The sequence below is a fragment of the Podarcis liolepis genome (genome assembly GCF_965112155.1).
Source record: "Podarcis liolepis genome assembly, chromosome: 1".
Taxonomy (NCBI): domain Eukaryota; kingdom Metazoa; phylum Chordata; class Lepidosauria; order Squamata; family Lacertidae; genus Podarcis; species Podarcis liolepis.
Window position 1 is genome coordinate 41087205 of NC_139554.1, and position 27670 is coordinate 41114874.

Sequence of the window (27670 nt, forward strand, 5' to 3'; positions counted from 1 at the left end):
CTAAAGCCAAATAGTTTCATTCCAACATTTCTTCTAACACTCATTAATTTTACAATAATTCTCTAAATGAATTTTTAAACTTTCTTCCAAACTTCATCCATTGTCTCTTCTTCCTGGTCTCGGGTTTTGTCAGTCCTTTCTATCCCTTCCATCTAGTCCATCAACCTGGTGACCTTCTATTCGAGGCTCTTAAGTCTTTTCCATGTCCCTTCTGCAGGTCTTCTTCATGTTTATACCTGCACTTTACTTTGTCTTCTGCTGATCTTATTCTTAATTTCCTTCCTTTCTCACTGAGGAGTAGATCTCGGGGAGACTCCAACTTGACAATGTCTTTATCCCTTCTCGACAGGTCAGCCCATTCTCCATAGTCAGCACTGAAATCCAAAAAATATTGAAGGCATGTTTCAAAGTCCCTCCAAGGTTAAGGGCCCCCACAACTCCAAACTCCCCCTGGCCCAAAACCAGATCCCAAAAGTAAAAACATCCCTGCATAGGGGAATCTATCCAACTTCCCATCTCCAAACCAAACAGTACTCCATCTCTCCAAATCTAACTTTCTCCAGGTTCAGTCGTCAGAAACAACAACTTATGTTCCTGCAAGGCCGCGGCTCTCTCCATTTCTATTACTTGAGGTTCAGCAACAACCTCCTCCTTTGTCTTCTGCACAACTTGCCCTGTCAAAGCAAATTCCTGGGTTGGTTCCTGAGTGGTTTCTATATAGGTATTCACTGTTTGTCCAAAATTGCTAACTCCAAGAGTCATCAAATCCATCTTCTCATGTAGCTGTTCCAGTAAAGCACTAAGGTTTCTTCTGGGCACATTCTTGTTCAAGGTCAATGTCTGATTCTCACGATCTTTAATCTCTACAGCTGTAGAATTCCCCAGATCGACTCCAGCAACAGTTTCACAAGCTCCCTCTAGAGGAAACAATTTCTGTTTGTATCCGTCTTTTTAAAAGCAGATCCAGCAACAAAATTCCTTTCGTTTTTCAGATATTTTGTTCCTTTTAAATGCAAAAGAAAACATTGGAATCAATATGTTTCTCTTTTTAACTATCTGTCAAAAAACGTTTTATTCACAGTCAATGAACTTCCCCAAAGCGTCTGTCTCTGACACCCCGTTCCCAGGTTCAAGACGGTGGAAATTTATCTTTCTTTACTCTCTCTCCTGCAGGTTTAAACAGTCTAAGATCCCCCCCCCCCTCTTCTCCTGCTTCCAAGGGGGGTTTGGTAGTTTTAGCTGATGGAAATTTAGTCCTTTACAAACGACTTTCCAGACTTTAGCTTGCAATGTCTTTGCTTCAATCTATTTACAAAAGCGGAAGGCGGACTTCCTGTTTAGACCTTCCCGCTTTGGTGCCAAATTAAGATGTTTCATAGCCCAATTTTCCGTTCTACTCACAGGTAGTTGTTTAAAGTCTAATTGTCCACAGGAAAAAGTCAGTGCTCTCCGGCAACAGCAATGCGGCTTCACTCCGTGAAAAGAGCAGTCGATTCGAAGCACCGCGCCGCTCACCCCATGTCGCTCCGGATCCCCGAAACCAGGTTTCCCCGCGAGTAGGGGAGGCGCAAAAGGTGCCAGCCGAATCCCACGTCCACAGGCTTCTCCCGCCTGTGGTTTTTGGTGGGTCTCCGCCTCGCCATGGCGGTCCAGACCCTAATTCCCACGAGGCGGATTCCTCCCGATCAGAGGAAATCCGCCATTGCCGGAGGCGCTAACCCGGAAGTCGCTGCAAAGTTTATACCTGTTTATTCAGGTACTATGCTCAGTGGGGCTTCCAAGTTAGAGATTATAGTATTGCAGCCTAGTGTTTCAGTTCCACATTTTGGAATTTCCAGTTGGAAATCCCTTCATAAAACACTGGGAATAGGGATATTTCCACAACCGGAGATGAGGCTGGAGTTATACTAGAAGCCCAAAGAAGAAAGTCTTAATGGAATTTATAGGCTACTTCTTTCTTCACATTAAGGATCTTGTGAATTGCCATGCATTCAAGAACAAAATTCCCAAAATTCCCAGGATTGGATGAGATTGGATGTATTGATATTGGTGTGCATTACCTTTCTCCACATGGTTTGGCTTACTTGCTTGAGCCATCTGGATGTTATTCTAATACTATTCCTCACACAGTACATTTTAAAGATTCAAACAACCCTGTATGATTATTATTCTCATGTTGTAACTGGGGAAGGAGATCAGGACAGAGATAATAGTGGTTGCCTCAGACAGCTTTATAGCTGAAGTCAGATTTGAATGCCGGATTTTCTGATTCACATGATTCTCAGCCATTGCAACAAAGCAAACTGTTTCCACATCTGGCAGGCAGCATATATATCACGGAAGCTCCCAACACCCTGAAATCAAGATTAGGCTGATTGTGAGTATCTAGATCTTTCTGTTTGATGAATCGCGAATAAATAATTGCTTAGAAAATTGGTTTTCAACCACATTTGGCAATTCTGAAAGCTGTACGCCGATTTGTCATTAGGAGGGCATTTAGACTTCATGAGCAAATCTAGAAAATACTTACGAACAGCTGAACACAATGACAGCATCAGAAAATCTTCAGATGCAGTCATGACCTATGATAGGACACACAGGCATGCAAACTGCCTTAGCAACTGAATCACAATATCTGTGGGTGGGGATGGGGGAATCTCATGCAAAAAATAAAAATAAAGACAGATTGCAAAGGCGTCTTCATTAAAAAGATGATGTCCTGACCTGTTTGTCACACTGCTTGTCACGCACTTATTGTGTCAACAATAAGCTTGCCAAGCTGGGCTGTGTGAATTTGTGCCTTGAGAGTTACTGTTAGTTTAGAAAAGACCCAAGTACACCGATTGATATGCAAAATAATGACATGCCCTGATGCTGCTGCTCTTAAGGGCCAGTCCTAAATAGTTTAGACAGGTGTTAGAAACAACATTTGGGATGGCTTCACATGTTATGAATTGCAGCCAGAATAGAAGCAACTTGCACATCTGCTATTCCTGCTTCACCTGTGAAAGAGGATTTTCTGTACCCGCCTCTCCTTCTCACTCCCATGACTTGGGAAAATTACAGCTCTGTTTCACCTGGATATTAATAGATGCAGGCTAGTTGCTTTATTACAAAATTCATGTAGCAAATTTATTATAAAAAAATTCCTTCCAGTAGCACCTTAAAGACCAACTAAGTTAGTTCTTGGTATGAGCTTTCGTGTGCATGCACACTTCTTCAGATACACTGAAACAGAAGTTGCCAGATCCTTCTATATAGTGAGAAGGTGGGGAGGAGTATTACTCAGAAGGGGTATTATATAGAAGGATCTGGCAACTTCTGTTTCAGTGTATCTGAAGAAGTGTGCATGCACACGAAAGCTCATACCAAGAACTAACTTAGTTGGTCTTTAAGGTGCTACTGGAAGGATTTTTTTTTATTTTGACTATGGCAGACCAACACGGCTACCTATCTGTAACTCAAATTTATTATGTTATGTTAAGGTATAAAAATAGTGACTGTATCTGTTTATCCTACCTCCTCTGTATGATGTCTAGGGATGTACTTGCCATGGGATGGGATGTCACTGCCCCTTGGGTTTTCTTCCTCCCGATCCCCTTCATTGTTTCCCACTTGTGGAGACTGAGAGAACTGGCAGGGCGACTTTGTCCTCTTGCACCTTGAGTACCCCTGGACATTGTGTAGGAGGGAAAAGGCACAGGGCTGTCCTTTTCATCAGCAGTCCCATGGTTACTCTTCTGTCTTAATCCTATCTTGAATTGAATGAGCTTGCCTCATACGTGGATCTCAGTCACACATCTCAGCAAAGTAAGATGTGTGAGTGTCCCTTTTGCCTGTTTCACCAGGGTTGTGGAGGCAAACATCACCTGTCCATCTAGCTCCCAACATTTCCTGTAAAATGTAAAAACAAACAAACCACAAACCATGCCCTGGACCTCATTTTCCTTTTGAATGTTGTCAGGCCACTTCAACCCTGCTTTGTTTCAGTCCTGGTCAAATAATAATCTGTAATTTCTGAAGGCGACAGAGGGGAAATGCTGTGCAGTTGCCTAGCAATTGCAGGGTATACCTTTCAACCGTTTGGGGTGACTCATCCCAAATCACAGGCAGACTGCAATAAAAAAGAAAGTTAACATAGAGGACAAAATGCAGTGTAGCTCGCAGGGGCATGTATTTTGTTCCGGCAATGGCATAAGCTGCATGATGCTTTCTTTGCTCGATTCTCACAGTGAGCAACCTTCAAGCTGCATGTGACTTTTAAGGCGAGACCAGTTGCTTGCATTCAACAACAGGAGGGAAGTAAAATGGTAATGATCCTCTTGTAGCTTCAAAATGGGTGACTGCTATCTCTGGCCATTGGCCTCTCGTCTGCTCAGGCACTCAGTTGTGTTCCGTTCTTTCAGTATGGAAGTGTACTTGGTCAGATGTGAGGCAGGAAGGGGATGGAACCTTATGGGAAGTGTAGTTTTGTTTTATTTGAAACATTTATATATCACTTTATATTAAAGGAAATGTCTGAAGCAGTGTACAAAAATAATAAAACTTCATAAATCAATAAAAATAATATTATATGGAAGCAGAGGAATTCAATACCATACACCAGCAAACTTTTTAAGCAGGGGGCCGGTCCACTGTCAGTCAGACCTTGTGAGGGGCTGGACTATATTTTTTTTTGGGGGGGGGGGATGAACAAATTCCTATGCCCCACAAATAACCCAGAGATTCATTTTAAATAAAAGGACACATTCTACTCATGTAAAAACACACAGATCCCCAGACCGTCCGTGGGCCGGATTTAGAAGGCGATTGGGCAGGATCTGGCCCTCGGGCCTTAGTTTGCCTACCCATGCCATACACTAAAGACAGGGCTCTGTGCCAGATTAGTGTTGTCAGGAAATGTTTGTGAACAAATAGGCTCTTAATATACACTGAAAACATAATCTAATCTGCTCATGGCTAATTTCCACCCCCCACCCCCACCCCGCTTCCAAACCTTCTGTGAGGAAGACACCACAATCTCTTCCTCCCTGTTCCTGTTTTATTCTGCTGGCCAGGCAGGGCACATGACTCTCATTTTACAACACATGGATGTCTGAGTTTGAATTTCTGAAAATTCAAATCTAAGTGGGACTACAGGCCCATAATCAGTTTTAAAAAGAAGAAGACGTCGTCTATATGCTTTCTGGTAGCTCTAGCTGGTTACTTAATATGTAGGTTTTCTAAATATTTATGATCACCCTTCTTGGTTAGATAACAAAAACCTCAAAATCTTTGCACAATTTCTGTTAATTTTTTCACAATTCCATCCCATTGGATTTCCCCATTAGCTTAGTTCCTGGAAGGAAGACCCTCAAATAACTAAGAAGCATGTCATTCTGTATGCAAACAATACTGATTTGTAGTAAACCTCTCATTTTAATGTAGAATTAAAGATATGTTGAGCATGATGTCAGGCCCAATCCCATACTTCCTCTCATAGGGAGAAGGCAGGTTGCGAGTTTATCCTTTTCCCATCCCTGAAAAATGTGTTTACCTTCCTTAGAAGCCTGTAGCATGATTTGTAGAATACGCAGGCGTTGAAGGTTCCCTTGTTGATGAATACCTGAGCAAGGAGTGTTGGGGGGGGGTCTGATTAGCCCTGCCCCCCCACCCTATGTATATCACACATGTTTGTGGGGCAGGTTATAGTCACAAAGGCCTCTGTGGAATTTTGAACTCCTCACTATGGATGTAGTTCATGCTGCGTGTGTGGATATCAGAAAAGCATGCAACGTCAGAGTGCAGAGCATGGGTGTGCTCAGCGCAACCCTGTTTCTTGCCCACAGGTTTGTTTTATTTTTAAAAATAAATAAATGTAGATTGCTTAATCAAGGAAGAAAAAAAAGTGGCTTACCTAAAATAGCTAATGTTCTTCAGCAAAGGAGCTGCAGCCTGCACTAAAAGCTAATATTTAGGTATCTGTGCCCCTGCAGGGTTGCAGCTTTAATCACAGCAGCAGGACTGCAAAAATTATTTTTTTGTGTGAAAATTGTATCAGATGGCTGTGATACCTTCTGTCCACAATGACATTTATTATATGGTGCTTATTTAATATTTTCAAGGCTCTACACCATGGACAGTAAATTCTGTCTTCTATTGTGGAGCTGTTTGAATATCAGAATGGTGGATTAATTAAAGACGATTTTGCCTTGCCTTGCACAAACATTAAGCTGCATTTGTTCAATGTGTAAAAGAGAGAAGATATAACATTTGGGGAATATTTAATTTTGGTAAACAACATCCTGATCAGCATCCAGCACTCAGTATTGTACAATGCATTACTGCAATATTATATTTATGTAGCTAATTCCATTATTCTCACATTCACCCTTCAAATGCACTAAACTTTTTTTTAATGGATGTAGCCATTATGTCTTTAACTGGGAAAATGTGAGTCAGTCTAAACTGCCTTGCATCAAAAGTCATCATCTCCTGGCACAGCACTTCCCTGATCTTCAAAGGGGTCCCACTGGACTGCTAATTAGCAAAATGAAAGCTGTAGGAAAATCTCCCATCTGGTTTGGCCCTGAGTTTGTAGTTGGCCCTATTCACTTCAGTCAGCTTAGCTGGTGAAGATTTGATGGAGGAAAAACAGCAACACAAATTTCATTATTGCAAGTGTGTTCTTTTGGCTGTGTAGCAACTCCGTGCTCTCAACTGAAGTGAAAGTAATCCTGAGGAGAGTGATCTAGGATTGCTGCACCCCTACATCTTGGAATCAGGGTCAGCATGATCCGCCTTGCTGTCTGCTGCATAAATGAACTCAGAGGGATACATCGTAAAACCTACCACAAAGCAATCTAAGATGTAGCTTTCATCTCACTATGTGGTTTGAACATCAGAATATTAGAGGTCAGGCCTCACAATTAGGTGGATTAGTAAGTCGTAAAATCACTGTGTGGGTTGTTGATTCATTTTTCATTTGATCAGCATGTGCCTCCAGTGGAAATCTTATGCCAACGAGTAGTGGCAATTACTTTGTTCTTGGATAGCCAACTGGATTTGTAATCTTGGCAGGAAAATCTAATCACATTTTTAAAAATGTCGACAATGTTTGTATGAACTTTCCAAGTCTTATTTAGCCCTAACCAGGATTTCTTATTCATACCATGTACAAAAGACGCCAGCAAGTTTTCCAAAAGAATATTGAAGTTCGCCAACCTTGGGATCAGTGGGGATCTGTCTGTAGGTAGAATGCGTCTTGAGTACAAAACAGAAAATGAGAGGGTTAAAGAACACCTTTGGACACACCAACTTATCCACCTGCAGTGTAGAAACACTTATACCAACGTTGTTTCAAGTGTTATCAGCATGCAGTATTTTATTAGCCATGTGCTTCCATCAGGTTTTCACAGTTACATGTTCATCCATATTTAAAGCACTATATAGTACTGTAAAATCTTTATCAACGCTCATATGCGGCAAGGTGATCTCATAGATAAACTGGTCCCGAGTTGTTAAGGGTTTCATATTCTGATAGTGACACCTTGAACTTGACCTGATAGCAGATGGGCAGCCAGTGCAGATTTCTGAGCACAGGTATTATATGCTGACAATGCCTCGCTCCTTTGAGCAGTCATGCTTCAGCATTCTGCACTAGATCAAGCACAAGCGAAGCCCTGCATAGAGTCCATTGCAGTCCTTAAGTAACCAGTACATGAACTACTGTGGCCAGGCTCTCCCGGTTCAGGAATGGTCATAGCTGTCAAACCAGTCACAGTTGGTAAAAGGCACCTCTAGCCACTGAGGCTACTACCTGTTCTTCCAGTGACAGAGTTGGATCCACAAGAACCCCCCCAAATTGTGAACTTGCTCCTTCAGGGGGAGTGCAACTCCATCCAAGGTAGACAATTGGCCAATTTCTTGGACATGGGAACTACTTACCCCCAGTGTCTCATCTTGCTAAGATTCAAGCTTGATTTTCCTAATTCATTTTACCACTGTGTCCAGACAGTGGCCAAGGACTATGTCCAGGCATGGCCTCTCCTGATTCAGAACTTATGGAGAAGTAGAGCTCAGTGTCATCAGCATACAAATGGCACATTGCCCTGAATCTCCTAATGACCGCTCCCAGTAGCTTCATGTAGATATTAAATAGCACTGGAGATAATATAATCCCTTACGGCACCCCATAACGTGGTTATCAGGGGGCCGAGAAAAACAGTCTCCCAATGCTACTCTGTGGACTTGGTCCTGAAGGTAGGATCAGAACCACTGTAACACAGTGTCCTCAATTCCCTTTCCCTGAAGCATGGTCAATGGTATCTAAAGCCGATGAGAGAAGCAGGAGCAAGGTCACACTTCCTGTGTTCCTTTCTGTGCAGAGGTTATCCATCAGGGTGACCAAGGCCAACTCAGTTCTGTGGCCAGGCCCGAACCCAGATTGGAATGGGTGTTCTCTGAGAATGCCTTCAGCTGCCCCACCATCCCTCTCTCCACCACCTTCCCCAAACCGGGAGTCAAACTGGGACTGTCCAAAATGACCCCACTGGCTGGCTACTAGAGAATGCAACACAAGCTGCAAAATGAACAATTTTTGCATTCCACACTGCTGCATGGTAGGCACAGTTATGTGTTCTGACCAGTGTTTGGTTGGCTTCAGAGCAAAACTTGCACCACTTGCATTCCTGTCCTTGTCCGGCTTGCTTTATAGTCCAGAGCTCCTCAGAGTACCAAAGGGCTACTCGTATTTCAGAACATCAGAGAGGATGCTCAGGAGTGCTTGTGCCAATCACACGTTTCATCTTGCCATTCCATAGTGAGACCATGTCTTCAATGGGATTGCCAGCTTTCTTCACTGGAAAATACTCCAGAGCATACAGGGTCACATCAGTTTCCATTAGTTTCCAAGAGCAGGCAATCTGAACAGAACCCCACCTTCACACGGGGGAATTGCCACAGTCAGCCCAAACTTAACCAGATAATGGTTGCACTCCCCCAATCTTCAGTCCAGCCCGCATATCTCTTGGGGCGATGATCACATCGAGGGTGTACCCTGCCTGGTGTGTTGAACCAATGGCCATCTGACAAAGACCAAAGGTGGTCATGAAGGCCATGAAGTCTCAAGCTGGCCCGACAGCCTCCTCTAACAATACCCCAAAACTTCCTTGGCCAACTGGATAAGGGATGCTGCTGGACAACAGCATCCCTGATTTGTCTCTCTGGCCTGATAACAGGTGCAGACCCGCTTAGCCCAAACCAAGGTCAAGAAGCTTCCTAGGCAAAGAGATGGTGTTCTTGCAGTACCAAAAACCCAGGTGGGCACAGCTAGATAAGGTCAGGCCCGTCCCGTTCACTCTCTCCAAGTCTATGTAATGCAAGCCAGCTCAGCAACAATCAAGTTGTGGATGAGCATGGTTTTATTATGGACAGATTATGGATATGTTTCTCATTTTTGGTAACAATTTAGAAGCACATGCCTATAATCTGTTTTGTTTTGTTTTTTGAATGCTTCTGGAAAGTTTATGAGAAAGGTAAGAAAGTACCTTTATGTTCAGAACTACTTATTGCAGAAAACATTTTTATTTATAGACCTTCAAATATAAACCAGAGTGGTTGCAGATGCAAGCAGGGGAGGGGAAAGAGAGTAAGAGTGTAGAAGGTTAGTAGCCACTGGTAGAGCACATGGTTTTGCATGCAAAAGGTCCTAGATTAAATTTCTGGCGTCTCCAGGTAGGGCTGGGAGATCTCCATGTCTGAAATCCTGCAGAGCTCCTGCCAGTTAGTATAGGCAATACTCACCTAGGTAGACTAATGGTCTGACTCAGTATAAGGTGACTTCCTAGGTTCAAGAATCCCACAGTGTTCTTAAGCTTTGTAAGCCTTCAACTATAGTTTTAAGCAGCCTGACAGAGTCACCCTACTTCCTATGCCATCATGGCAACTCCGCTTGCTGGAAATCTTGGCATTGCAGTGTCATCACTGCAGATGCACAGACAGTTGCTATTCCAAATCCTAGTTTGCCATCAAGCAGGTGACACAGCAGGGACCCATCAAGTTATTTATATATTGGTTCCTTGCATATCCTTCCTTTCTTTTCTCGTGGAGCTCAAGACACGCACTGACTGGACTCACGCTTGCAGCATGCATCTTGGGATAACTTTGCTGCCTCAGGTGTGCCTCCTCAATCTGATTGTCACAGACACAATCTTTCTATTTCTCACCACATCTCCATCAGCTCTGACAATTCTGTAATCAGGGTTAAGACAGGAGAATTTCTGCCCTGTTCCTTAGCAGCTCTGAGAGTCAGTTTATATGGTAGTAACCATGCCATAGGGATTCAGGTGGCGCTGTGGTCTAAACCACTGAGCCTAGGGCTTGCCGATCAGAAGGTTGGCCTTTCGAATCCCCGTGATGGGGTGAGCTCCTGTTGTTCAGTACCAGCTCCTGCCAACCTAGCAGTTCTAAAGCATGCCAAAAAGTGCAAGTAGATAAATAGGTACCGCTCTAGCGGGAAGGTAAATGGCGTTTCCGTGTGCTGCTCTGGTTCGCCAGAAGTAGCTTAGTCATGCTGGCCACATGACCCGGAAGCTGTCTGCAGACAAACGCCAGCTCCCTCGGCCAGTAAAGCAAGATGAGCGCCGCAACCCCAGAGTCGTCTGTGACTGGACCTAACAGTCAGGGGTCCCTTTACCTTTAACATGCCATACACTTCTTTACCAGACCCTCCTGTAGGCTGGAAGGCTCCTTGTGCACGGAGACTTTCTTTCTGACTTGCTAGCTTTCTACAGTCTGGATTTTATGTCAAACGTGGCGGCATCCAGTATGCAACTCCCCCACCCTGCCACGCCTTTTGAAGTTGCGTTCTCTTGGGAGAAATGTACCACATGCTCTTCTAGATCAGCCCCTTATCAGTTTAAATTGAAGCGCTTTGACATAATTGGGTTGAAGAGCAGGCAATTACTGAACCCTGATAGTAATCTCTAGGCATTTGTCATTTTTCACAATGAAATTAGGGAAATACAAATGTATGGTGTTATTATGAGTGTGCACAACCTCTGCCCCACACTTGAAATCCTCAGTCTAATCCTGTTTTCATAGCTTAATGCAAAATGTCTAATATTTGTTGCTGTTACGGTAATTAAGTCCCTGTGGTTCCAATGCTTGTGAGCCCTGAGATTTCTTCTTAATTTCCCGCAGGCAGCTCAAGGAGGTGGTCACAGAACACTGCTATATGGCCATGCTATACTTCTTCGTCATTCATTTAGTGGAATGGTAAGCTGCTCCTTGACTGCGATCCAAGTGCCAGTCACTTTGGGGGTTGGAGAGTAGGGGGAAGAGCTGCCTGTGGCCTTCCAAATGGGGTGAAGAAGAGGGATGGGTAACAAGCACCGTCCCCCACATTCCCTTCCCTGTTTCGGTCACATTTTCTCTCTTTCCTGATACCTGAGCTGGAAAATAGCTTTGGATGCATTCACACCCCAGACTTAAACTTTGGGGATTGTAGTCCTGTAAAGGTGGCAGGAACCAGAGTCTGCCAAAGTTCTTTGCTGCAAGCAAACTATCAGAAGTAGTTTACAAGTTATTTAACTTTGTGGTGTGAATGCACCCTTTTGCTGTCTTCCTGCCTCCTTATCCTTGGGTGAATATGCCACCCCACCCTGCAGCAGCAGTCACTTTTGCCAAAGGTACCATCACTTGGCAAAGGAACTGCAGTGCTGGTGGAATTAGAGAACAGGTCCAACCCCAGCCCTTGTTTGCCATCTCTCTTCTCCTTTCCTTGAAGACTGTCATCTAGGCCAGTGTTTCCCAAACTTTTTTGGGCAACGGCACACCTGCTTACTGAAAAAAAATCTCGTGGCACACCACCATTAAAGCCCCGCCCCGTGACGTCAGCGCGCAGCGTCACGCCGGGAGGGACGCACGAAAGTGAAAGTTTTTTCCCTCCCCCCTCAGTCCCTCGCTCGGAATTCAGCTCGTTTGGGGCATCGCTCTGGCTGCTCCCTCTCCCGCCGCGCAGGAGCGATGCCTCTCTCTGGCTCTCCCTCCGCGCAGGCTGAGGGAGGGAGGGAGGGGCGCGTGTGACCCGTCTCTGCTGGGAGACCAAACCCAGCGAGGCAGAGTCGCGCGGAGGCGCCCAGGCAGCGCTTGCCGGCTGCGAGGAGGAGCGCCAGGCAGCAGCAGGAGGCGCGGCCTCTCCTCGCCGCCGCCGCCCCGCCTCTCGCCACCCGACTCGCCCGCCTCCCTCCAGGCATCTCGCGGCACACCAGCCGATGTCTCACGGCACACTCGTGTGCCGCGGAACACCAGTTGGGAAACACTGATCTAGGCCACCCCCAGGTGTGGCAAATGAGGAGTGGGTATTAATTCTGCATAGCTAGGCTTATCCCAGCCCTTGACTTTCCATTACTCCTCCACATCTAATGGTGGTTCTGTGCATAACCAATAGCTTTAGTTGTGCAGTAACAGTGTTTTCTGTATAGCGTTTGCAAGCATCATTCACTTCTGAGAACCTTTTTATAGAGGAACCTTTGTTCTGTAAAATCGTAGCTTCGGTGCTAATTTTAGCTGCCGACTTCCACATTTATTTCTCCTCCCGTAATGTTCCTTTGGGGCCAAAATAATGTAATTAAAAAAGAAACCTGTCTAGATCTTAAATCCTCTTTGAAGTTGATCATTTCAGTCCGGTGATTGCTAATAAGCACTGGAGCTCTTAATGGCTGCATAGATTTCTGTTTGTTTCAGCACAGCAGGAACCTGATGCACATCTACAAACCAATGTGCAAAAAGATTAGGTTCGCACATTTGAATGTAGAAAGACCTCTGAATTCCTGCAGAAGATGATCTTACGACACACTTGAAATGTACCGATTTCAACAGTCCTAATAAATTCAATATCTTTTTTCTCCCCCTAGTATTTGACATGTTTGACTACTTCGAGATCTCAGACAGATAAACTTGCATTTGATGTGGGGCTACAAGAGAATGCAGCCGGTATGTATGTCCTCAAAGATTCATCCCCATGATCTCAGATATAAGATAATTTCAGGTTGTTTTTTTCAGTGGGGTTGAAAGCCTCATGAAACCCCTAAGGCAGGCTTCCTCAAACTCGGCCCTCCAGATGTTTTTGGGACTACAACTCCCATGATCCCTAGCTAGCAGGACCAGTGGTCAGGGATGATGGGAATTGTAGTCTCAAAACATCTGGAGGGCCAAGTTTGAGGAAGATTGCCCTAAGGAAACTCCTGATTTTGCTACCTGCCTGGAATGGTAAAAACGGAGGGTCTGTTTAGTAGTGTGAGAGGCCACAGTACATGGCTTGAACCTAGTGAGTCACAAGTTGTGCAGGCCTGCCCTGTGTTCTTCCACTTCTTAAGCATGATTCTGTAACAGAAGATCTTGAACTGCAGTTGTGGGAAGAAAGAAAAAAAAATAGGTGCGCATTAAGGGAAAAAATATCACTTTCATTAGGTATTGCTGCACACAGAGAAAGCGTTAGAGAAAACAAAAGCCTACTGTGTGTGAAAGTGTAATTATAGCCATTTTAAATATGTGTCACCCCCATGCAGCAAAAACATTTGATCAGATATAGGGTTCAGCCCTAAATACAGTTGCTCAGCTCTTGTAGGATATGCATTGATTTCAGGAGCTCACAGTTATGTTTCAGTTTGACAGTATAGATCTCATTCAGCCAGGAGCCCTAAATAGAATGGTCATGTGGTGAGAAGCCTCTGCAGGACTGTAGCAGCTATCACTTCTTTTCTTTTTTTATTAAATAATTTTTGTTCATTTTCAATAAAATCCTCCAATTAATGACAAATCCAATCCAATCATTCCAAATTACAATAATAATAATGCCACCAATTACGTTCTTTTATCACTTCTGATATTAAGTATAGCCATACCTCTTCTCAGCACTGCCACACAGCCACTCTCCATCTCCACAATCAGAGCAACTATTTGCTCCCCACCCAGATACGCACAGAGCAACAAACAGCTGGGAAGATTGGTACCCCCATCTCTCTTTCACCCTTGTGCCAGGTGCTTGGCACTGCCATAACAACAAGCCACTGCTGGGAACCTCTAGGAAATAAACTTTTCTTGTTAAGAGCATTGGCTTGGTGGCGGCGGTAGCAGCAGCAGCAGCAGCAGCAGCAGCAGGGAGGCAGGGCAAGAAGGGGTTGGTTATATGTCTCTGTTTAGAGTGGAACAGGGGCCATATCAATTTGGATTGCCTTGAACTAGACTGAGCTCATTATCAGTTTAGGAGACTTTTTCTGGACTTTGTTTTTTTAAAAAGTGACAAGAAAATGCATTGGAAAGTGTGGGGTAATAGTTCTTTGTTACAATGTCATATAACTTCCCTGCAAATTTTGTGCAAACCTATCTGGATGAATACTCAATAAATGGTCATTTGGAAGCGACCCATCTTCTGTACTATTGGAATCTTTTAGTTTTACAGTGGTACCTTGGGTTACATACGCTTCAGGTTACATACACTTCAGGTTACAGACTCTGCTAACACAGAAATATTACCTCAGGTTAAGAACTTTGCTTCAGGATAAGAACAGAAATTGTGCTCCGGCGGCACAGCGGCAGCAGGAGGCCCCATTAGCTAAAGTGGTGCTTCAGGTTAAGAAGAGTTTCAGGGTTAGAACAGACCTCCAGAATGAATTAAGTTCTTAACCAGAGGTACCACTGTATAAATATCCTAAGACTGTTGTTATAAAGTGACCTGATAAATGCCTATTGTTTATTGCATATTGGAGCTAACGTAAGCACTTTATACACATTGTAGGTGAGGCATGCTGGTGGACCATACATCCTGCTTCTAAACAAAGGTCTGAAGGAGAAAAGGTACGAATTGGAGACGATCTTATCCTGGTTAGTGTGTCCTCCGAAAGGTACCTGGTAAGCATATACAAATTCTCATGATAGCTTTAATGTGTGTCCATCTTGGCACTTTTCGTCCATGTCTCCCCCATTTTTCCAGCTCTGAACTGCATGTTTCCTGTGCATATGATTCTGTCCTCACAGAAATGTGGTCAGAGTGTTTCTCCTACAAAATATTTTCAAACAGATTTCCATTATGCTCACTGAGAATTTTGTTTTTCTTTTCCAGCATCTCTCTGTAGCATATGGAAACATACAGGTGGATGCTTCCTTTATGCAAACACTATGGAATGTGCATCCCACTTGTTCAGGAAGTAGCATTGAAGAAGGTTTGTTGAATTATGTTTATCCTGCCAGTTAAAATGACTGTTTTAATTTGTAACATTGCACAGTTTCCACTACTAAAAGCATGATTGCATCTGCTGAAGGGACGTGGGTGGTGCTGTGGTCTAAACCACTGAGCCTCTTGGGCTTGCCAATTGGAAGGTTGGCGGTTCGAATCCCTAAGACGGGGTGAGCTCCCGTTGCTCTGTCCCAGCTCCTGCCAACCTAGCAGTTCCAAAGCACACCAGTGCAAGTAGATAAATAGGTACCGCTACGGTGGAAAGGTAAATGGCATTTCCATGCACTCTGGTTTCCATCATGGTGTTCTGTTGCTCCAGAAGTGGTTTAGTCATGCTGGCCAGAAACGCCGGCTCCCTTGGCCTGAAAGCGAGATGAGTGCCGCAACCCCATAGTCGCCTTTGACTGGACTTAACCGTCTAGGGGTCCTTTACCTTTTACCTTTTTTACATTTGCTGAGTGGACCAGAATGGATATAGAATAGAGAGATGCTCTCTAGTATTTTCACTAAAGGGACCCCCATGTTGTAAAAATGTTTATCAGCATTTTAAAAGCCTCCTCCCCCTCCCCCCCTGCACGTGCACGCACGCACACACATTTTTAGTGAGGGACACTGAGGAGAGAACCAAGATGAGAGTGAAGGAAAGAGGACTCACACAAGAATGGAATCAGCCCCCCATGGAGGGAATTTAGCAGAAAATAAAAGACCCAGCTGGCACAGACTTCAGGCACGTCAGGTCTGGAGGGAGGGAAAACTCCCCCCATGGAAGAGGGGGTGAAAGGTTCAAAACACCTGTGAAGCCCAGTAGGAAGAGCCATCCTTTCCAGAGAATGTTTCCCAGCCTCACCCTCTAAGAGAAATTCACAGTTAGTCTAAATTTCAATTTTCTCTCTGTTTATGTAAACAAGAGCTTGGATTTTAGGACGATAAGAATCCTGGCATCTTTCTGTGAGAAGTGAATACTGAGAACACTTTCAAACCATTTTGTTTTCAGCATTTTAGTAGCACTAGACATGGTGGATATTTTAAATGTCCCAGTACTCCCATCCTATTATCTGAGCCATTTTTAACGCCAGCGCCGTTTTAAATATAACTTGAGTTGTGTGCAGGTGTAGATTTTCTGCACTTCTGGGTGAATCACTAACTAGTGATTGGGGAAAAGGAGTGTGGGTGGTGCACAATTGCTCCCAGCACTTTGCATGTCGCCATGTGACATTTAAATGATACTTTTTGATACCAGTGAATGAAAACAGGGAAAGAATGGAGAGACGAAAGAAATGCAAGCTAATTCACAGAAAGGTATCATTACTCAGCAACAAGACTTCATTAATGTCATAATTACGTTCAGTACAGAGGTTTCATAAGCCATCAGTCACATCCTGATAGCACATAAAAAACAACCCACTTGTACCTTTTTATCATAGTATGGCATTGCAGTGCCGATGAGAGTACTTGAGAACAGCTTTGTTTGGAGCAATTTCAATGTTGGCTTGCAGGAAGCACCATGGATATTCTTAGGGAGGGAGAGAAACCAAGAAATGTGCAAAAAAAACTAGACGGGAAGAGATCCTACTCTCTGATTGCTATGAAAAGTCCTGCTTTCATTTAATTTGGTACAGTGGTACCTCTGGTTAAGTACTTAATTTGTTCCGGAGGTCCGTTCTTAACCTGAAACTGTTCTTAACCTGAAGCACCACTTTAGCTAGTGGGGCCTCCTGCTGCCGCCGCGTGGCCGGAGCATGATTTCTGTTCTCATCCTGAAGCAAAGTTCTTAACCTGAGGTACTATTTCTGGGTTAGCGGGGTCTGTAACCTGAAGCATATGTAACCTGAAGCGTATGTAACCTGAGGTACCACTGTATATACATAGGGAAAATTCCCAATAGAACATTTTTTTTTTAAAAAAAAACCTCTAAAAAAGATACTCTATCCACAGTGCTGATACTTTATCAGTTTTTCTGCGTCCACATAGAAGAGTTTTATTTTAAGTGCATGAGCCTGCCCACACCATTCTAGAGCCCACACAAGGTTTTCTAATGGAGCCAACATGGTTTCTTACCTTTTGCAAACCTGCCAGCATGACTGGCTGGAGCTGATGGGAACTGTAGTCCACAACATCTGAAAGGCACCAGGTTGGCAAAGTCTGGCTTTGGGAAAACAGCCATACCCAGGAGCCAGGGGGAAAACAGCTATGAAAACCATGAGTCTTTGGCAGTTCAAAATCCCCTGATTGTTGATTTAAGTAGCATTAGGCTTGAATCCAGAATTATTTCAGCTATTTGGTGTTGAAATATGCAAGTGCCTAACACCTTCAAGTGGTATTTCCTATGTAATTGTCTTAAAATAAATATTAATTTGATTGTTATTCAACAAGTGAGTTTAGGACAGTTCATATAGAGATGATGATGAACAATTGCCCCCACCTCCCCCTACCCCCTGGAGATAAAATGCCTTCATTTTGTCTCTCTGTGTTAAATGAGTTGGAAAGTTGCCTTCCATTAAAATCTAAATCTATAGAACAGCCAGGTTGTTTACCCTTTCCCAAACAAATGTTACCACTGTGTAGTATTGATTTTTCTGTAAATGATTCCTCTTGTGAAAGGGGGTGACTTTACTTATCAATCATGCCTCCCCTGACACATTTCAGTAATTTGGATACTTATGCTATTATATGCTAACCTTTTCTTTTCCTGAAGAATTATTACTCTACAGTAAGAATAATTCTAGATGTTTTGGTTTTCGCTCATCTAACCTACTTGTCTTTTTCTGTGTGTGTTTTTTTAAGCGAGGCTTTTGTTCTAGAGAAAGAGAGTTTCCCTTCCATTTTATTCTCTAGCCCTAGTCAAGAACCAAACAAACCCATGGTTTAAAATTGGTTTCTTTAAAACAAATGATATTTAATACTAGCCACAGTTTCTTGGGTTGGGATTAGGGCTGAAGGAGACTGTTGTTCGGTCTGCATTTTCGAGTGAAGCAACCTAATTCACACTTTCCAGGCTAATACCAGGTGTAGAAAGTAACTATTCTTAGGATTTTGTTCTTCTCTGAATTTTGTGCTACAATTCTTGTCTCAAGGAGAATGCTAAAATGTGTCAAAATACATACAGTGGTACCTCGGGTTACATACGCTTCAGGTTACATACAGTTCAGGTTACAGACTCCACTAACCCAGAAATACTACCTCGGGTTAAGAACTTTGCTTCAGGATGAGAACAGAAATAGTGCAGTTGCGGCACAGCGGCAGCAGGAGGCCCCATTAGCTAAAGTGGTGCTTCAGGTTCAGAACAGACCTCCAGAACGAATTAAGTTATTAACCCGAGGTACCACTGTATTTAGGTTAAAATACTTTTAGAAATGCATATGTGGAGATAAAATATGAATTGGAATAGATAGTTTGTAATAATACATGGTTTTAAATAAGACTTATTAATGAACACATATGAATTTGAGATGGATCAATAATAATTATTCCATCTCTAAGTTGGGTGAAATGGCAGCTTGTGGTTAACTTTAATAAATAGAAATGGAAAACTTCCACACTCTTCCAAACAGTTGCACCAAGAAGAGCGAAGCTCATTGCAGCTTGTTCTCAACAGATTAAACAATGGTTTACTGTGACATTTGTACATCTCTAAGGTTGGCTGGTGTCTTCATCACTAAGGGGGGTGGGGGAATCTGAACCAGGAACTTCCCTGGTCACCCTTTTAGCCACTATGCTACACATTAAGATTTACATATCTGCTTCCAGATTTTAAGATTCCCAGGCACCTGTTACTTATTATTCTGCCAAAATTAATGAGGAATATTCTTCTTTTCTAGGATACTTACTCGGTGGGCATGTATTACGGTTGTTTCACGGCCATGATGAGTGTTTAACAATTCCATCTGCAGAACAGAATGATTCACCACACAAGTGAGTTATGATGTATATTTAATATACTTTCCATTTTAAATTTCGCACTGTTTTATTGCTGAAAATCCCAAAGTGCCTTCATAGAGAGGGAGAGGGTGAGCGGGGGGGGGGGGGGGGAGAGAGAGAGAGAGTGCTTGTTCAGCAGCACTCCAAAATATCTGCTGTTTTTGCCCAGCGCATGGAAAATGTGCCAGATTTTCACTGCAGTTATATCCTTGCAGTACTATTCAGGCTGGATGCAGAGAGAAAAAGGAAGAATTGTCATCATGCTGTAGGCATATTTACAACTCACTAGAAAGATAAGATGCTACGATTTTGTCCAGGTATAAGTTGCATTAAGGAACGTAAAAATGACTCACACCCCAAACACATTTGCTCAGTTGTAAATGCCATATTTTTCAAAGTTAAGAGCCTCGTTCTATCTCCAGGCAGGCATTGCTGCTATTGTATCTGTATCAGGACTGCTGCTAGACCAGCATACTTCCTAAGGGGAGAGAGAATGGAGACATTCTGCCATCATGCCCCTGAGTGTGGGGCTTTTAGGACTATTGAGATACATGCACCTGGTGCTAGAATAGAGATGCTGCTTTTGTAATGTTTCTTCTTTACAGTAGACATTAGTAACAGGTTTCAGTTTATTAGATTGTAGTCCTACCTCTTGCTAAACTTGGTTGCATGTTGCCTAGTCCAATAGGACATCTCCACAGTGCTTATGAACTTAACAGCGCTTACCTTCCTTTTTTTAGTTCCTATTTTGTTAATGGTGTTAATATTGTTTCTAAATGTCATATTGATTTGTAAATCATATAATAAAACTTTTGTTGTAATTGTGGATGTCTAGCTTATTTTTAGTTGCTGATTTGTTAACAGTGTTGTATAGTTTGCTCATTATATGATTTATGTTGTATTTGTGGTGTTCTATTACATTATTGTTATTTGTTTGTAAGCCGCTTTGAAACTCATTTGCATGAAAAGCAGCATAGAAATACAATCAAACAAATCAATCAATCAAATCACAACCATTAAGTGTAAACTCAATCTTTTCTTGCTTGAGGTAAATTATACCTACTGATTTCTAGCAGCTGTAGCTCAAATTTCTGCTTCCAGTGGTCTAACATACATATCCTTGGTATTAAAAGTATCAGAGTAGTGCCACATGATTTTTAATGCAGATACGTGTTTTAGGTAGGTAGGAGAGTATGAACAATGCGGTCCTACTGCTACCACTGCTAATGGTGACCCTTGATATATATTTTTCCTTTCTGTGCCCACAAATAGGGTGTAGAGGTTTGAGAGGCCACAAAACCACAACCCTTAAGAGTGCCCTCAGGCCTTTCTTTTGTTAGAGAGAACGTGACTTTGGCCTCTTGGGTTCACAAGTGGCTCTTCACAGATCATAGGGGTGCCTCAAGGACAATCTGCCTCTCCCTACTCCCTCCTTAAAAAAAAAAAGGTAAAAGACCCCTGACAGTTAAGTCCAATCGCGAACGACTCTGGGGTTGCAGCGCTCATCTCGCTTTACTGGCCGAGGGAGCCAGCATACAGCTTCCGGGTCATGTGGCCAGCATGACTAAGCCGCTTCTGGCAAACCAGAGCTGTGCACAGAAACGCCGTTCACCTTCCCACCGGGGCGGTACCTATTTATCTACTTGCACTTTGACGTGCTTTTGAACTGCTAGGTTGGCAGGAGCAGGGACCAAGCATCAGGAGCTCACCCCGTCACGGGGATTCGAACCGCCAACCTTCCAATCGGTAAGCCCTAGGCTTAGTGGTTTAGACCACAGCGCCACCCGCGTCCCCACTCCCTCCTACATATCAACTAACAATCTTCCTTGCTCAGTATTCATAACTGCCGTTTTTACTCTCACACAATTTTCATCTGCTTGATCCTTCTGTCCCCCTACCTCAGTGTTCTTGGCTGCTTATGAAGCAGAAACAGCTCGTCCCACACCTTTCTTTTTCCACTCCTGCAATTCTTCAGGACACCTGGGCTTAATTCCAGACAGCTGGTTGGGGAACAGAGCCAAACTGCCTCAGCATTTCTCCCAGACTCATCGCAGTCCCATTGATTCAACTGAAATTGGAATATAGGTGTCCATAAGTGAATGGGACATTTTGTAAAATCTATTTTAAAAAAAATAAAAATACCTTTTTTTGCAGGCGGTTGTTTTTTGAAGCAGGGGGAGCTGGTGTCCGTGCAAGGTCATTGTGGAGAGTTGAACCCCTTCGGATAAGGTAATTTAAACAAACAAAAAATGTATTACCTCTCTGCTAAAATAATTTGAAACAGAGCTTCTGTTGTTGGTTCTGTCTTGTTAAATGGCAGGGTTAAACACTTTCATGTTATTTACTGAATTGATATTTAATAATAAATGAAATCAGTATTACCATAAGGGTAAAAGTAGATAAACTATGAACAATAAGGCATTTCGGTTTTTGAATTAAGATCTAAGAAAAAGTGGGAAGGCAGGAGACATGCACAAGAAAAAAAATACATTTGAATTAATTTTCAACCGTGTAAATAGAGCAGGTGATATTGATTGTACAAGAGTGCCCCTGAGGAAGAACTCGGTTTGAAATGAGATTCAGCAGAGTTAAACATTTTTATTTTAGTGAGTTAAACATGCATTTAATTCTCTCATAGCAATCTGTGGGTGCTAAAACTGTGTAATTATCACTGGATCATGGCATAAATATCTTCATTCCGACTGACTCAGACCATGAAATTAATATTTTCAATCTATTTTTTAGCTGGAGTGGAAGTAACATCCGCTGGGGCCAGCCTTTTCGCCTTCGACATATTACAACGGGGCAGTTTTTGGCCCTGACTGAAGACCTGGGTCTTGTCTTGTTAGACAAAGAAAAAGCTGACACAAAATCAACTTCCTTTTGCTTTAGAGCATCAAAAGTAAGTGAGTTTTCTACATCAAATGGTTACAAAAATCTTCATATTTTATCTAAATAAATACTACCCCATAACCAAAAAGGCCATAATGCCAATGGTCAAAATTTACTGAGGGGAACTGGAAATCATAGGTGGGGGGAACTGGAAATCATAGGTGGGCGTGTTCAACCCCTCTCAGATTTGTTCTCCCTTTTCTCTTTAAATTGGGACATCACATCCCTATCTTTATAATCTTTGGGGTGGACCTTGCATTCACAGAGGCTTCCCACAGCCACATTGGTGGGTAGTGCCCAAAGGGATTTAAAAAACAGCTTTTGCTTTCTTACAAGAAATAATAAAAGTGTTGAAAGCTGACCAAAATAAAAATGGAAAGCACAAGACTTGATCTGCCTCTGTAATACACTGTTTGTAACAAGTGACGGCCCCTAATGGTGAACTGTAGACCTATCTGGCCAGCTCAGTGTCCTGCTTTTCTTCACGAACCTCCTGTGAAGGACTGAGGTGATAAATATCTATGATGTGCAACTGTAAGGCTTGCAGCATTGTTTACCTCACTGCCCAACATGGAGGTTAACGTCAAGAGGCAGAGGGACAAAGCAGCAGGGAGGTCAGCGTGATACGGGCACAGCTTTTGGCATATCAGATTTAAAATATGCTTTAAAGTATGTTTTATTGACTTCGTAATGAGGAGCCAATGTAATTGTACTCTGTGCCGAGTGGTCAGAAGAAGCAAAAAATCACTTAACTTTCAAAATGTGACATGGAAAATATTCCATTTCACTTCAGACAGAGTTTTGTAATCTTTGCAAATATTCTTAATATTTTTGTTCTGACTGCAAACATTCACACAGCAATCTCCAACAGCTTGCGATGGCATAGTATAACAGCATCCCTAAGGAATATAGTGAAATTTCATTTCATTTTATCTGAGCATGACAGTGTTATCTCCTTAGTCTTAAATTGACAATGAAATGTGACAGCTATAATCCACTCAAGTGAAAAAGAGAATCAAGACAACAATTATTAAATTGTCTTCTTTTGTAATGCATTTCTTTTTCCAGAAAAGCTTAATCTCCCCCTTTTTCCCCACTCACACAATTGCCTTTGGGTAGAATTGCCTTTGGGTTGTATCAAGTAACTGATGACATGTGTTGAAGGCAACTCACACAATGATCCCTCTTTCCCTCAGCTCAGCTTATGCAAGGTTCTTTTGGCCAGTCCACAATGTTCAGGAGTGGGGACCATGCCTCAAGAGAGGCTTTTCAGGGGCCACAGAGTGAGTGGAGGGGAAGATCAATTATGCAAGCTGTGTTCTACTCATGCAACCATTTAATTCAACCTTTTGATTGCAATTGAGCAAAAAGTAGCCGTGCCTTGGTCCAGTAGAAATCAATGGATCATTGACACACAAATAACTGCTTATGCCCTACTGATTTAAACAGGACTTGAACATCACAGTCTCTCCCTAGACTGCTCCCTTTAACTGCAGAGACCAGGAAAGAAAAGGGTTTTATTAAGTAATTCCTGTTCTTCAGAATGAATCATACGCTGAGGAAAAAATACTCTTGTTCCCACTGTTCAGTTCTATACTGCTAACATTAAATGGCTTTTAAATAACACCCAGCATGTTGCAGAAATGATTTCCATAGTTATAGTCACTTTTAGTTGTGTGTCAACTTGGGCAATTATCAATCAAATCTCTGAATGTCACATGACACTTGGGACACTGTGTTTCCTGCTTAATTCAGAAGTGTGTGACTGTCCTCCATACATTTCTAGTTCACAATCTAATCTAATGCATGCTTACTCCAATGTATTCTTCAGCAATGATAAAAAATGCACTTTGCCTTTTTATGCTTTCGTTTGTGAAGTTGTGAAATATCCTAGATTTTAAAATGCTTGTGCCTTCCAGATTATGTGTTCCTTATGTTCATCTAAGCCCCTCCTTGTTTTTACTTCTTCTGTGACATAAAGGAAAAACTGGATTCTGCTCACAAACGTGACATAGATGGCATGGGAGTTCCTGAAATAAAGTACGGTGATTCTGTTTGTTTTGTGCAACATGTAACCAGCACTTTGTGGCTCACTTACAAAGCACAGGATGCTAAAACAACTCGTTTAGGACCACTAAAAAGAAAGGTAAATATTGTATTGTGCTTTGTTTTCTTTTCTTTTCTAAGATACACTCATCCAAATTAAAGATGTTGAATGATGCCATAATTCTTTGGAGATAAGGATTGGAGAAACATAAGCCTTTAAGATGTGGTGAATATGTTCACCATTTTAATGTTTTGATAAGTGCTCCAGCAGCAAGGTGTCTGCGTGCATGAATGCCCAGGGACCCATGTGGCTGGATGCCCAAATGTGAGATGCAGGGAGTTCTCTTTGTGGTTCTGCTGCACTGTAGAGCTGTTACACAGCAGGGGATTTTGCAGGTGGAGCTTTCGGGTGCTGGGTCCACTTGTCTCCTAACATGCTTGTATTGATGTAGTATCTGTACTTGGCCTTCTGCGTGTTACTAGCATGGTGCCAGGATCAAAATATTTGATTTCAGTGCAATTTAAGTATGTGCCTCTGTGCATCAGCATGCACCCATGGGCTCCCTTCTGTAGAAATCCTTGACAAATGTTCAACGAATTGCATGTGCACAGCTGAGCCTTCCTAAAGAGTCCATGAGCAGCAGCTGCCTCGTTTCCTTCAGCATTGTAAGTTGGTTTTGAAACTGTGTTTGGAACTCCCACTCATTCCTCTCTTTCTTTTTACCAGAGGCGTTAGATCTTAAAATACCAAGTGGAAACAGGGAAAGAAAATGAAAAACAACTGAAATAGTATATTATTCTTTATTTTGTGGATGTATATGACTGTATCTCATTTTTAATTTACTGTAAATTTTGGAATGAAGATCGTAGGCTTTAGATCTAAGATACTGCCCTGATCAACATTTTGGCTACATTCGGACACTATACTCTCTGACTATGGTTTGGAATATCAGGAATGAGCCAACTTGCTCATGCCCAGATTAATAGGAAACTTCCCAGTCGGTAAAATAATTGTTTAGTGTGCTTTTTGATTTTTTGAAACTGTGGTTTGAAAAATCCCTCCAAACTAGGATTGTAAACAATGATTGGATGCTGGTTTAGAGGGATTTCTCAAGCCATTATTTACCTGTTTGGACATTACAATGAACTGAAGTTTAATAAATATGGAAATGTTGTATTAAGTCATTGCACAACAGGAAGATTCTCACAGCTTGTTTCCATTCCTCTAAGCCAGGCATGGCCAAACTTGGCCCTCTAGCTGTTTTGGGACTACAACTCCCATCATCCCTAGCTAACAGGACCAGTGGTCAGGGATGATGGGAACTGTAGTCCATGCCTGTTTGGCCATGCCTGCTCTAAGGCATGGAGAACGACTTAGTTTTTCTCAGTTTCCCCACTTTTCTCAACTAACCATTCCAACTTGCTATTTGGTTTTCAAGCTAAATATATTATCCGTATTATTTAATATCATATGGATGTTATATTGTATGAATCTGTATCAAGACTGGTACTAGTCATTTCCCATCCTCCCTCATAACATCAGTTTATCATTCCTTTGGCAAGGTACATTGCACTTAAGAGCATGAAGGACAAAATATGCTCACTGTGTCATTTTGATTATTATAGGTTATATTACACCAAGAAGGACACATGGATGATGGTCTCACATTACAACGGTGTCAACATGAAGAATCCCAGGCTGCTCGAATCATTCGCAACACAACAAGATTATTTAGTCAGTTTATAAGGTATAGCACACCATCTCAGCGGTAATGCTGTTCCACAGTGACATCTGCATAATTCTGTTTGCTCCTATTCATCTCTTGTTTCTTCTCTCTGTTTTCTTCCCACTCTGACTTTAGAACAGGGGTGATGAAACTTTTTGGCCCAGTGGGCCAGATCCTCATCGGTTCCACCCCATGGGACATCTTGGACAGATAGATGGGACAACCACCCCTGTAAATAATAATAATAATAATAATAATAATAATAATAATAATAATAATAAAAAATTTATTATTTGTACCCCGTCCATCTGGCTGGGTTTCCCCAGCCACTCTGGGCGGCTTCCATAGAAACCAAAAATACACTAAAATATCACACATTAAAAACTTCCCTGAACAGGGAATGATGTCATTGTGACATCAAATGATTGGCCGAGGTTTTGTCCTGCCCACCTGTCAAAAGTCCCTTAAGCAGCACTTCCTAAGCTCCACAACTAGGGTTGGCAAAACTGCTTTCGGCAGGGATGGATTGTGTGATTGAGCTGCCCATAGGGAAACTCTGTCATGCAGCCAATTCAGAAGGGTTGAACTGTTGAACAGTTACTGGTTGCTTTTTGCAGGAATTGACTGTGCCATCAAGTTCCTGTGGGGAACTTAGCCACACAGAGACTTAACACTTTTTTTTGCTTATTCTGCAAAGCACAATGTGTATCAATAGTGTTGTACAAACACTATAATAGTTACCCCAGCTTGAAGACTTTCAGTGTCTCTGTCCACAGATTTGAGTTACAAGTTACTTTGAAGTAGACAGAATTAAAAATAATAATGTGTGGCACCTTAAAAGTGAACAAACTGATTATGGTGTATAAACTTTCATGGATACATGACATGTAATCATAAATTCACTTGCATAGATTCACATGGCTGGGGCAGATATAGAGGAGTGGGGTCAGACTGGTAATTAAAACGCAAAAGGGACGGACAGTGGTCATTACTTTAAAGCTAAATAATTACAGTGAGCAAGACAGTGCTGCTAATAATACAAACATCCTGGCACTGGTAAGCTTATTAACACATGTAAGAGAGATGCTTTAGGCAATCTTTTTTCCATCCAAATGAATTGTGCTTGAGGGTCCATCCTTTTCACCATGCTATAAGCCATTTTGCCCCCTTGTCTTTGTATTTTGAATGTAATGATCCCTGTATAAATCACATTTTTCTGAAGGGTGGTGAGGTGCTTCACTGGTGCCTGAGTCTCTGGTCAACCATCCCATATGAATGTTACACTCTCCCTTTTTAGACTATCCATTTCTGGACCAGGTAGTACCTAATACTCTGGGTGAAAGTGGAGCTATACTTAAAAACTGAAACAATGTTATAATTATGATTGTTTTGGTTAGTACTGATCATGATTGATCCTAATTTACTTATATTGCCTATTGATTCTTAGTGGAAACAACAGAACTTCAACTCCTATCACTCTGCCTATTGAAGAGGTCCTGCAGACTCTGCAAGACTTGATAACATATTTTCTGCCTCCAGAAGAAGAGTTAGAACATGAAGATAAACAAAACAAGCTTCGTTCACTCAAGAACAGACAGAATCTATTCAAGGAAGAGGTTAGAAAAGCTTCAGAGTGTTTTTACTGCAATCCTGTCAAATGATCAAGTCATCTCTGCAGATCAACCAAGGCTTCAACAAGAATATCAGCTGTAGAAGCTGGAAAATACCCCAGGGGTTTTGGCCTCTGGGGACAGAGCATCCTACTACTTTTATTCACCCTTGCAGAGTTAAACACATAGTTCAGCTGTGGAATTCACTACCCCAAGTTGTAACGGTGGCCAGCAGCTTGGATGGCTTGAACAGGGGATTA

General features: G+C 42.4%; 1 protein-coding gene and 1 long non-coding RNA gene across 3 annotated transcripts in view; one reads left to right on the top strand and one right to left on the bottom strand.

The window, feature by feature from the left end:
- RYR3 (ryanodine receptor 3) overlaps window positions 1-27670 on the top strand; it is a 279454-nt gene that overhangs the window by 78491 nt on the left and 173293 nt on the right. Inside the window, exons 4-13 of the mRNA XM_083504663.1 lie at window positions 11182-11256; window positions 12897-12975; window positions 14780-14892; window positions 15104-15203; window positions 19036-19129; window positions 21290-21364; window positions 21881-22037; window positions 24009-24173; window positions 25700-25821; window positions 27248-27416. Of these exons, the coding sequence (XP_083360789.1) occupies window positions 11182-11256; window positions 12897-12975; window positions 14780-14892; window positions 15104-15203; window positions 19036-19129; window positions 21290-21364; window positions 21881-22037; window positions 24009-24173; window positions 25700-25821; window positions 27248-27416 (1149 nt within the window). The remainder of the gene's footprint in view (window positions 1-11181; window positions 11257-12896; window positions 12976-14779; window positions 14893-15103; window positions 15204-19035; window positions 19130-21289; window positions 21365-21880; window positions 22038-24008; window positions 24174-25699; window positions 25822-27247; window positions 27417-27670) is intronic.
- Window positions 2228-5626, bottom strand: LOC310710670. Of its 2 annotated transcripts, none has more exons than XR_014528176.1 (3): window positions 5537-5626; window positions 3520-3894; window positions 2228-2354 (listed from the first exon to the last, which is right to left on the bottom strand). It is a non-coding gene; the product is annotated as an uncharacterized lncRNA (long non-coding RNA). The 2 variants fall into 2 exon arrangements; XR_014528177.1 differs by lacking the exon at window positions 5537-5626 and adding an exon at window positions 4997-5043.